Here is a 12,995-nt window from a genome sequence, read left to right on the forward strand (position 1 = left end):
ACAGCTGGTAAACCGGCTGGGATTTCTGAGAGTTGTAGGCCAAAATACCTGGGGACCCACAGGTTGAGAACCACTGTTTCGGAAGATATTGTCATGTTTCCTTGCTGTTGCTTTGAAATCCAGCAAATGAAGAGCCATATGTTTTAAGGAAGGCATGCCGCTCTGTCATCCTCTTGAGCATGTCAGAGATTTGCGGCACATCTTTTGGGTTATGCATGGATGTTTCTCCAGGGAAAGGTAGCAGTGGCAAAATGGCTTGGCCCCATTCTGTTGGAAATAGCAACCTCCCAAGCCTTTGACTGTTTATATATATATTTGCTAACCTGTATTCTATGTGCATGTTAATTTGCCAGTTTTACTTACTCTTTGGTGTGGGAGGGGTTATATACATGTGATTATACCAAGCATGTTCAGACTCAGGAAACCATTTTTGTATTCAGTCTGCTTTACACCTTACTGGAGGTGAATGCATGTTGCTGTTTGGACTTTAATAGAGAAATGTGGCTTATAGACTTCAGTGAGTACAGGTATACCTAAAAACTATTGATAAAGAATGATAACTTTTGTCCTCAACACACAGAGAAGAAACTACATCCTATTCATAACTGAACTTTAAAAGGAAATATGCCTCTATGTTTTTTGTTTTTGTTTTTTTGGTCAGGAGCGACTTGAGAAACTGCAAGTCGCTTCTGGTGTGAGAGAATTGGCCGTCTGCAAGGACGTTGCCCAGGAGACGCCTGGATGTTTTTGATATTTTACCATCCTTCTGGGAGGCTTCTCTCATGTCCTCACATGGGGAGTTGGAGCTGGAGCTGACAGAGGGAGCTCATCCACACTCTTCCCAAATTCGAACCTGCAACCTGTCAGTCTTCAGTCCTGCCGGCACAAGGGTTTAACCCACTGCACCACCGGGGACTCCTGTCTCTATGGTGAATTCATACAAGTTGTTTATGAGTAAACAAGATATGTTATTTTTCAAATAAGACTTTATTTTTTATCTCTAAGTGCATATTTTAACTAAGAGGTTTCAAGGGAGTGTATATCTTTTGGGCAATTACAACTGCAAAGAAACAACCATCCTCTGCTAACTAATATATTTTTGTAGTGGCATGTCTTTAAACTTGGCAGTTTAAAGACATGGTTCTTCAGTTTAACAGCTGAGATACCTGTGTGTCATTACATGAATGCTCATGAATATCACTTGTTCAAAAAAAATTGATTTCTAACAAGAGCATGCTTTTCTTGACTAGTGGTTTTCAAAAGGTGGTTTCTATGTTTGTGGAGATTCAAATTTGCCAAATGGATGTGACATCACTTTTACCTTTTCAAAAATGTTATGGTGCACTTATTTCCAATAGGTAATGGAATTTCCAATACATTCTGCTTAGATCCCAGACAGACAACTATCGTCATCCAGACATTTTGAGGAGGATTGTAGCGGTTATCATGGTTATCATATGTAGTCAGAATAGTCTTAATGCAACTGCAGTGCAGAAATATCCAGAGAGCTACACAGTTCCTTACGCTAACCTCAAAGGAAAATACCTGAATAATACCCTTCTGTTCTGGTGACAGGTGAAGGAGCTGGGAGTGGCTGTGTACAATTGCAGTTGCTTGGCCCAGGACTTAGGGAAGATGTTTGAAGCATACTGGGCCCTGGGCTTGCCCAACGCCACCATCCCCTCGCCCTGGCCGGCCAATTTCTCCACAACATACAACAAGGAGACTCCCTTGGCGCTCCAGTTTAACGGCACGGATGCCGGGGTGTTTTTCTCGGTGAGTACTTGGTGCATGTATGATGCAGCTAGGCATTTTGTGTATTTAAAGCTGGTGCCAGTCTCACTTGTGGAATTCCTGGCAACCAAATGTTCTTAGAAGAGACATCCCCATCTAATGAATAGTTTGCAGCTCTGCTGTTTGATGCTGAACACAATAGTAAATTCTACCCAGGCTGTCCCTGGCCAATGATCAGGTTCGCTATATGAACCCCTGAATTGGGGTGAACCCCTTCCAGGGTGATCACAACCAGTGGAAAATTGATTCCCAATTTTCCCAAGAGTTATACAGTGCAAACAACAACAAACACAACCAAACTGCACAAATGAGCCCAACTTTCCCATGCCCTCCATAGTTATGAGACCTGTATAACCAGGTTAGTAAGAGTGGAACATTAATTTCCCCCAGTCGGTTCTCGATACCTGATTGATGTTTGATGTTTTGTATTATGTCTGATATAACAGGTTGTGGTTAATTTTAGTTGTTAAGGTATAATTTGTTTTTATATGTTGGATGTTCAATTTTTGTTATTATGGGCATGTTGTTGTTGTGCTCAGGCATTGAAAGTTTACCTTTTATGTTTGGAATCCACCCTGAGTTCCTCTGGGGAGATAGGGCAGAATATAAATAAAGATTATTATTATTGTTATTGTTGTTATTATTATTATTTGAAACACAAGATGAGTCCACACCAGACACTCTGCTGGCTGTTGAATTGGAACACACGTCGGACACTTCCCAAGTGTCTAGGACTGTGTGATGTATTGGCGAATGATGTGTGCAGATCCCAGTAAGGTGGCTTTCTGCAGCTGGCAGATGGTAATTTTGTCAGCGCCAATTGTGTTTAAGTTCAGGTCAAGGTCTTTAGGCACTGCACCCAGTGTGCCAATCACCACTGGGACCACCTTTACTGGTTTGTGCCAGAGTCTTTTCAGTTTGATTTTTAAATCCTCATATCGTGTAAGCTTTTCCAGTTGTTTCTGTGCAATCCTGCTGACACCCGGGATTGCAACATCGACGATCCATACTTTGTTTTTTAACACTGTCTGTCTGAATTCTAAAGTCCCAGAGGAGTTTGGCGTGTTCATTCTCTGTAACTTTTTCCGGCTTGTGATCCCACCAGTTAGTTGTCGCAGGCAGATGGTATTTGCGGCACAAGTTCCAATGAATCATCTGAGCAATAGTGTTATGCCTCTGCTTGTAGTCTGTCTGTGCGATCTTATTATTATTATTACTATTATTGGCTCTCATTTCTGCCTCTGCTCTGTCCACCTCCAGAGTGCTCCTCCGGCCCTGTGTGCCACAGGACGGACTGAAGACCTTCAAGCCCTTCTTGGCGTCATTGATGAGGCCCAAGAATTTGTCTACATCGCTGTGATGAACTACTTGCCCACTATGGAGTTCTCACATCCCAGGAGGTAATTGAGAGAGCGAAAGTGCCAGACCTAATCATAATCTCTTATGGCCTGGTATGTGTTGCATTCTGAGCATTATCAGTCTCAGTCCCATCAGCATTTATGTTCCATCAGTTTTCTGAGAATATGAGGATTCCCAAAACTCCTCCAGCATTGTGTTTCCAATGCTGGAATGTGCCTCTCCTGTTCTGCTTTGGTTAGACCTTGCTTGGAATACTGTGTCCAGTTCTGGGCACCACAGTTTAAAAGAGATATTGACAAGCTGGAAGGAGGGCCATTAAAATGATTGAAGGTTTGAAGACCATGAATCTCTATGAAGAGCATCTTAAAGAGCTGGGCATGTTTAGCCTTCAGAAGAGAAGGTTGAGAGGAGACATGATAGCCATGTATGAATATGTGAAAGGATGTCTTAAGGAAGAGGCTTGTTTTCTGCTGTGCTGGAAACTAGGATTTGGAGCAATGGATTCAAATTATAGAAAATGAGATGCCACCTGAACATTAGGAAAAACTTCTTAACCATACGAGCTGCTCAACAGTGGAATTCTCTGCCTCAAAGTTTGGTTAAGGCACCTTCCTTGGAGGCTTTTAAACACAGGCTGGATGGCCATCTGTCAGGGTTGCTTTGAATTATCTTTTTCTGCATGTCAGGAGAGTTGGACTAGATGGTCCATGTGGTCTCTTCCAACTCAATTATTCTATGATACTATGAACAGGACTACTTTATGGCAAGTATACTAACTAGTTGTGAAATGGCTGCCTTTGCTGCACTCCAGGACAGGAAAAGCCCTCTGACTTTAAACACCACACCGTTGGATGGAAAACAGTCCTTTTATTGAAGATAATTAAAAAGCAGTAAGGTAAAAAAAACAACACTTTAAAGACATAGGTAAATCCAATTAGGTAGGAAGATAAGCAGGAACAAAGTACTCCAGGGCAATAGTCCAGCAAATCCATAAAAACAAAGTCAAAATTTCCCAAATAAAATGCAAGAAATCACAAAACACAAATCCAAGGCATGAATATGGAAGCATAGATGAAAATCATGAAGCAAAGGCACTTAAAACATGAATTTTCCAAGCAAAGCTTCCATGAACAAGGATGAGAACTTGGCTTGATTCCAAACGATGCTTCATCTGACTACCTATCCTGTACTTGGGACTTTTATCTCCTCATTAGCTATGTCTCTAGCACTCAGAAATTGGTTTCACTTTAGCTGAGAATTTCTTATCTTTTTCTCTTGGAGCCTGGCAGACCGCCGAAGCCACTGTTCGGCTCTCCTGTTTTGACTGATCTCCTCCCACCTGCCTATTTGCTCATTAATTTCTGCAGCTGGGCCAGGTGCCGAGCTGTTTTCATGTTCTCTATCATGGGAACTCTCTGGTAACAATTCAGAAAGCACACCATCATTCCCATACCTCTCAGGGACATTCTCATGGGAAACTACACTCTGAACAGGCATCTCCTGGTCATTCTCTACATCAGTATCACTGGCCAAACCATTGCCATCTTGAAACTTATCCTGCAACTCATTGACAGCCTTGTCTTCAGCATCTGCTGCTCAGATATACTGTCACTGTCCATGGAAGTCTTATCAAGGAATTAACGAATGTTGGTGATAGCTTCGAGCTGCAATATAGCTTTGTGCAAGGATGCTTGTATTGCATTGCATTGGTCCAAATCAGTTCTCAGCATCTTTCCTTAAAAAAAATCAACTTCAACTCGGCACTTGAAGAGGCTTTTAGCAGTTAATGCCAACAGTGCAAGAACCACCAATGATCTAATCTAGTTCATGTTCCAGATCTTAAGAGGTGTTTAGGAAAGTCCCTTTTTTGAACTTGCTCAGCTATGTTGGCCATTATTTGGGGACTGCCAGGGATGATCATGGGCAGGAGAGTAACTGCCAAAAGTCACAGTATGGACTCCGAACTCTTGGCTGTTTCCACTCAGGTTTTGGCCAGCGATCGATAACTTTCTGAGGAAAGCAGCCTACGAGAGGCAAGTGCAAGTCCGCCTCCTGGTCAGCTGCTGGAAGCACTCCAAGGGCAACATGTTTCCCTTCCTGCGATCCCTAAATGCCATGCAGGACAACCGGACCCACTACAACGTGGAAGTGGTGAGTAAACTCCAGAGTTGGAGCAGTCCATGCTTGTGGGGAGGAAAACCTCTGAACTCTCACTTTCTCTCCAGTAGCTGTGCTCTTTTGGAACGGAATTTGCTGTGGCCTTTCCTTTTATACTACTGTCTCTTTGTGGTTTTTATTATCTGTGGGTTAAATGTACAGTTGCCCTCTCTATCCACGGAATCAGTACCCACTCATTCAAGCAACCACAACTTGAAAATAGAAAAATACTTTTTTAAACTTACCATATTTTTACTATCTTATCCAAGGGACTTCACTTTACTACTCCAGTGTATAGAATGGGACTTGAGCATCCACAGATTTTGAACCAAATGGACTCTAAAATGCAAAGAGTCCACTGTATAGTGTCTCATGTGCAAAAAAACAACACCTTACTATCTTAAAAAGGGACGAGTTTAGTTTCACAACTGTGTGTGTCTTTATGAGCTCCCTGCAAATAACTTGCTCCTATTTTTATCTCATTAGTTTTTTAACATTTTATCCTGTACATGTGGCCCCGCCTACTGTTACTGTGATTGTGTTTATTGTAATGCTATTTTGTTACTGTATTCATATGTTAGCTTGTTTTGTTTTTTACGCAATTTTGATGATGTTGTTTGTTTTTTATGTTTTGGTTTTATTTTGCTGTAATACGTTGTCCGGGCTTATTATTATTATTATTATTATTATTATTATTGTCAAGTTATGGGCCACAGCAGTAGTTCTCAACATTCCTAATGTCTTAGCCACTTAGTATAGTTCCTCGTGTTGTGGTGACCCCCAACCATAAAATTATTTTCATTGCTACTTCATAACTGTAATGTTGCTACTGTTATGAATCGTAACGTGAATATCTGATATGCAAGATGTATTTTCATTCACTGGACCAAATTTGGCACAAATTCCCAATATGCCCAAATTATAATACCGGGGGGCGGGGGGCTGGGGGGATTGATTTTGCCATTTGGGAGTTGTAGTCGCTGGGATTTATAGTTCACCTACACTCAAAGAGCATTCTGAACTCCACCAACAATGGAATTCAACCAAACTTAGCACACAGAACTCCCAAGACCAACATAAAATACTGGAAGGGTTTGGTGGGCATTAACCTTGAGTTTTGGAGTTGTAGTTCACTTACATCCAGAGAGCCCTGTGGACTCGAACAATAATGGATCTGGACCAAACTTGGCACGAATACTCAATATGCCCAAATATGGTGGAGTTTGGGGGAAATAGACCTCGACAGTTTGGAGTTGTAGTTGCTGGGATTTATCGTTCATCTACAATCAAAGAGTATTCTGAATCCCACCAAAGATAAAATTGGGCCAAACTTATCACACATAACCCCCATGACCAATACAAAATACTGGAGGGATTTGAGAGGAATTGACAATGATTTAGGGGAGAGCACACTTGCTTCCCTCACCCCACTTGGATTCTTAGAAACAGTCCCCACATGGCTCAAAATTGCCCCAAATCTCTGCAAATCATGTTTTACTCCTTACAAAGCACCCAAATGCCTGCAGATCTTAAGGATTTTTTTTAAAAATGGTCAAAACTCACCTGAAGTCACTTCCAGTGATGTTAGGTATGCCAGTACAGCATGCTTGTAAGTATGCAAGGGCAGAAAATGGTACCACCTTCTTCTCATTTGCAATCCCCGGCTTAAAACATATTATTATTATTATTATTATTATTATTATTATTATTATTATTACAAGTGATTTTCTCCCCATATGAATCCCCATATCCCCATTGCCACTGTAGATGTCCCTAGCAAACTCCAGCCTTCCATCTTTTGACACTCACTCCATGTATCTCTTGTACTTTTTCTCTGCTAGAGGCTCTTTGTGGTCCCAGCAAATGAATCAGAAGCCAGGATCCCTTACGCCAGAGTCAACCACAGCAAGTTCATGGTGACGGACAAGGTGGCTTATATTGGTGAGTACCTAAAATGGAGTCCCCTGTGGCGCAGCAGGTTAAACCGCTGAGCTACAGAACTTGCTGACTGGAAGGTTGGCGGTTCGAATCTGGGGAGCGGGGTGAGCTCCCGCTGTTAGGCCCAGCTTCTGCCAATCTAGCAGTTCGAAAACACGCAAATATTAATTACCTTGAGATCTTTTGGCATGTGCAATAATAATAATGATGATGATGATGTGGGGGGGGGGGAACGCCTGTAGCACAGCAGGTTAAACTGCGGAGCTGCTGAACTTGCTGACCAAAAGGTTGGAATCCGGGGAAGTGGGGTGAGCTCCCGCTGTTAGGCCCAGCTTCTGCCAATCTAGCAGTTTGAAAATATGTAAACGTGAGTAGATCAATAGGTACCACTCCAGCGGGAAGGTAAAGGCGCTCCATGCAGTCATGCTGGCCACATTTTTTTGTTTTTGTAGATAATGATCTTTTATTAACCAAATATGAAACACCATTCACAGGCACGTAGCCAGGATTTTGTTTCGGGGGGGGGGGGGGGGGGGCTGAGTTTGGTTCGGGGGGGGGGGGGGGCTGAATCTGAGTGAAGGAGGGTCTACCCTAGCAAACCTTTTGTATCGTTACCCCAATACCCCCATGCATATGGGATATATTGAGCATGGTCATCAGATCATGATATGAATAAACAACAGTTTAAATAATGTACCAGTAAGGCCTTCTCGCGGACCACCATGAGAATTTCGGGGGGGGGGGGGCTGAAGCCCCCCAAGCCCCCCCCCCCCCCCCAGCTACATGCCTGACCATTCAAAATTTCAAGTTTCTATGTCTTCAGGACTCTTAATTAGGCAATGTGGGTATACTTTATTTTTTTTTTTGTACTTATTTAAAAAATTATACACACACACACACAGAAACATACAATCTTCAAAATTCAGCAGTCAAAATACAAGTATTTTTAATACTTACTTCATATACCCTTGGTGGTAGAGTAGGTTAAACCACTGAGGTGCTGAACTTGCTGACCAAAAGGTCGGCGGTTCAAATCCGGGGAGTGGGGTGAGCTTCTGCTGTTAGGCCCAGCTTCTGCCAATCCAGCAGTTTGAAAACATGCAAATGTGAGTAGATCAATAGGCACCGCCTTGGTGGGAATGTAATGGCACTCCATGCAGTCCTGCCGGCCACATGAACTTGGAGGAGTCTACAGACAACGCTGGCTCTTCAGCTTAGAAATGGAGATGAGCACCACTCCTCAGAGTTGGACATGATTAGACTTAACGTCAAGGAGAAACCTATCTCCATGTGAGGCATTTACACTACCTTGAGAGAACATTGGATTGCAACCAATGTGTAACAGGTGTAACTATATCAATACTTTTCATAAATATGTAATGTATCAGTCTAAAAGAAAACCTCAGATAATCCATTTTTAAAAGATATCAAAGGCTTCAGGAAGAAAAAAAATGTTTCCATGTTTTCCCTGGGCCTTCCTGTTTCTAGATAAGACCAACAGCTTCTGAAGTACAGTCAGTCCTTCATATCCATGGATTCTGCATCCATGGATTCAACCAACTATGGCTCAAAAATATTCCTCCAGAATCCAAAATGCAATTCTGGTTCTTGCCATTTTCATAAAATCATAGAGTTGGAAGAGACCTTGTGGGCCATCCAGTCCAACCCCCTGCCAAGAAGCAGGAAAATCTCATTCAAAGCACCCCGGACAGATGGCCATCCAGGTTCTGCTTAAAAGCTTCCAAAGAAGGAGCCTTCACCACACTCGGGTTGCCTACCTGGCAAAATGGCACTACCTAAAAGAATCCCACACCTTATGTGACTGTGGAGCAGAACAGACAACTCCGCATCTGTATGCTTGTCCACTGTGCCCTGCCTCATATACAGAGGAAGAATTGTTGGGGGCTAAAGACAATGCAATTGCTGTTGCCCGTTTTTGGTCAAAAGATATTTAGCCATCTGCACTCCTTCTATTTTTATTGGTTTTATACTAATTTATGCAATGCTTTTGATACGAAATAATAATACCACACTCGGGGGCAGAGAGTTCCCTTGCTGAACAGCTCTCACAGTCAGGAAGTTCTTCCTAATGTTCAGATGGAATTTCCTTTCCTCAAGTTTTACTATACATCATTGTATATAATGTATATAACTTGAGATTAAACGAATAAACAACAACAACAACCTTGAGCATCCATGGATTTTGTCATCCCCATGGGGTCATGAGACCGAACTCCAGTTACTGACAAGCCACTGCAACCTTTCTCCTTCCATTTTCCTCCAGGAACATCCAACTGGTCTGGGGATTACTTCCTCCACACAGCCGGATCTGCTCTGGTTGTGAATCAAAGCGACGTAGAGGCCGGGATCCAGCCCACCCTCCGGGAGCAACTTCAGGCAGTGTTTGAACGGGACTGGGACTCCCAGTACAGCCGGGAACTGAACTCCTTGGGCCAGTGGCAGGATTCTTGCAGTCCTGTTTAGACCATCTCAACCTTCACTTCCAGCCTTATATGGAGACCACTGTCTTAGAATGGCCAGAGTGACTTCCTCCGAACGTCACCCGAAGACAAGATCTGGTCAACGTTTGCAAGACATTGGTTCTGCCCTGGAGCTAAGCACAAAAGGGTCTTGCTGGTGTGAAACTTCTGACTGGGGGAAATGGGTCTTTCTCTCAAATCCTTGGATAAGGAGAGAAACATACAAGCTAAGCATTAATGGATGGGGCATTGAGGGTAGGGTGGGATGGGGAGAAGAAGAATTGGGGCTTTGGCGGACACTTGTGTCCCAGTCTGCAACTATGTTCTCTTGCCTTACAAAGTTATGGAAACAGCAGAGGTCAATCAAATTGCACACACAAATTGGGTAAAGAAATGTTTCAGGAAGGCGAGAAAAAGAGAAAGCAACTGTTTTCTCTGTTGGAATGGCTGTAGAGATAGAGAGTGGGTTTAGATGTTAGGAAAAAAATAGATATTTGACAAAAGTTAGAAAGGGTTTCAAGAAATCATGGATGAGGACTTCTTTGAGGATAGGTAAAGATTTCCTCTGATATTAAGTCCGACTCTGGGGAGTGGTGCTCATCTCCATTTCTAAGCCGAAGAACCGGCATTGTCTGTAGACACCTCCAAGGCCAGCATGACTGCATGGAGTGCCATTACCTTCCCACAGAAGTGGTACCTGTTGATCTATTCAACAGAGGCACTCCAAGTGGCCAGCTACAGGTCAAAGGACATTTAATCAACTACCAAGCTTGCAAACTTATATTTGCCTGTTTTCAAGCTGCTAGTTTGGTAGAAGCTGAGGCTAACAGCAGGAGCTCACACCACTCTCTGGTTTCGAACTGCCAACCTTTCGGTCAGCAAGTTCAGCAGCTCAATGGTTTAACCCGCTGCGCCACTAGGGGGTCCTCTTTGAGATTATTAGAGATCTCAAGGTTCTAGCAGAAATGTACAGCAACACCCCCCCCTCCCCAATTTTCACATTAAAAAAAACCTGGTTTACTCATGAATTGTAACTGGTTAACCAAATCCCCATGCTAAATCTATGAGAAGCAAAAATTCAACAAGTTTCTCCAGAACTGCAAGCACTATCTCAAACAAACTTTGACAATTTATTCACACTCACCAATTAGGCACAGATATCTATCTTGCAATATAACGAAAATGGTATCAATAAAAATAGATAATTCAGAAACAATTTTGTAGTCTTTCTTTACAGCCCCAACTTATTATTATACTGTAACTTCTGAAACACAATCTACATAAGTATCAAAAGGAGAAAAGTCCAAATGTCTGGTGTATATATATACTTAGGCAATCCCTCGTTGTCCGGGTAGGATAATCCTCCAGGGTGGGGCCGTAGGTGACTATGGAGTCCTTTTCTTGATCTGCATCATCTCCCGCAGTGAGGGCATTGGTTTCCAGGTGGGAGGTGGTCCCAGTCAGGGTTGGCTTGACGCGCCTTCCTCTTGCCATGTTTCTCTCTTTCGCCCTCCATTCGTGCCTCTTCAAATTCTGCAGCACTGCTGGTCACAGCAGACCTCCAGCTGGAGCTCTCAAGGACCAGGGCTTCCCAGTTCTCAGTGTCTATGCCATTCCATTTTCCGTTCTTGAGTTCGGAGTAGAGCAGCTGCTTTGGGAGATGATGGTCGGGCATCCGGACAACGTGGCAGGTCCAGCGGAGTTCTTCCAGCCCACTGATATTTGTCAGCTTGTCTTCTCAACACAACAAGGCTTTCTCATGCTGCTTATCTTCTAACCTAAACATAGGCACTTACTGATAGTAAATGTGATGAATTAACCAAAATAGATCACATTTACTCTCAGTAAGTGCCTATGTTTAGGTTAGAAGATAAGTAAATGTGATGAATTAACCAAAATAGATATGGAGCCCCCGATGACGCAGTGGGTTAAACCCCTGTGCCGGCAGGACTGAAGACCGACAGGTCACAGGTTTGAATCCGGGGAGAGGCGGATGAGCTCCCTCTATCAGCTCCAGCTCCTCATGCGGAGACATGAGAGAAGCCTCCCACAAGGATGATAAAAACATCAATTCATTTGGGCGTCCCCTGGGCAACGTCCTTGCAGACGGCCAATTCTCTCACACCAGAAGCGACTTTCAGTTTCTCAAGTCGCTCCCGACACAACAAAAAAAACCCCAATATTGTATATTATGCTTTTATGGTTTTAAACTGTATATCGTTGATTGATTCTTATCCTTGTTGTAAACCGCGTTGAGTCGCCTTTTGGGCTGAGAAACTGCGGTATACAAGTAAAGTAAATAAATAAATAAATAAATAAATAAAACCAAAATAGATATGGATAAACACCCCATATGTTCTACATACCCTTAGTTTTGTATGCAAAATATAAAAATATAGAAAGAAATTGTGCTGTCACACCCAGACACTGCAAAATTAAAACTAAGATGTGCTTCTCTCTTTATCTGGTTTACATAGATGGTTGTATGTATTTATGTATGTATGTATGTGTATATATACAGTCACACACACACACGCATTATATGTATGAATATAAAATCCAACTAAAAGCATGAAGAAAATTTACAATAATCCCTGACTTACTTAATGAGATCTTGCTTCTCCCACTGACAGGGCCGTAGCCAGAAAAAAATTTCGGGAGGGGTTGAAATTTTCGGGGGAGGGGGGGTTTGAAAATTTCGCGGGGGGGGGGGGGGGTTGAAACCTGCCTCCTAGCTCACGCTGAAGCAAAGAACACAGCAGGGGGCAGAGGAGCCTCCAATAGCCTGCAGCTCCGCCCTTGTCAACCACCTCCACCAAGTCTGGCCTCCTTAATGAGAGCATTCAACATCCCCCCCCCTCCCCCAACTTGGTTGCTTCACTACTGTTCTGTCGCGCGCTGGGCCTGTAAATAATTGTCTTTAGAACAGGATGTGCAACCTTTGCCCAGCGGGAAGCCAGGGGGCCTAAAGAGACGTTCTCAGAGGTTTCCACCACAAACAGTCTTTAGATGGCTTGAGAAGTACAACAAAGTCTTTTATTAATGAACAATCAAACAGAAACTTCTCTTGTCTTCAGTAAAGTTAAGCAAATGAGCTTTTAGGCAACTGGTGAATTCCTAATCTTGCCCACGAAGGACAGGCAACTGTCTTCAATAACTTCTTCTTTAAAGGAAAATCCCCTTTTTAACTTCTCCCAGGCTGACTGTAATCTAACCCTTACTGATGTGGGCTCCGCTACCGGGTCGAACTGCATCTCGAACGCCAAG

General features: G+C 43.0%; 1 protein-coding gene across 1 annotated transcript in view; it reads left to right on the forward strand.

The window, feature by feature from the left end:
• The window catches only part of LOC137095285 (5'-3' exonuclease PLD3-like), a 34,323-nt gene extending 23,379 nt beyond the window's left edge, over positions 1-10,944 (forward strand). Inside the window, exons 8-12 of the mRNA XM_067461744.1 lie at positions 1,576-1,776; positions 3,055-3,194; positions 5,139-5,304; positions 7,152-7,251; positions 9,533-10,944. Of these exons, the coding sequence (XP_067317845.1) occupies positions 1,576-1,776; positions 3,055-3,194; positions 5,139-5,304; positions 7,152-7,251; positions 9,533-9,732 (807 nt within the window). The 3' untranslated portion in view covers positions 9,733-10,944. The remainder of the gene's footprint in view (positions 1-1,575; positions 1,777-3,054; positions 3,195-5,138; positions 5,305-7,151; positions 7,252-9,532) is intronic.
• Positions 10,945-12,995: the final 2,051 nt, after the last annotated feature.

Source organism: Anolis sagrei, chromosome Y, assembly GCF_037176765.1.
Source record: "Anolis sagrei isolate rAnoSag1 chromosome Y, rAnoSag1.mat, whole genome shotgun sequence".
Lineage (NCBI taxonomy): Eukaryota > Metazoa > Chordata > Lepidosauria > Squamata > Dactyloidae > Anolis > Anolis sagrei.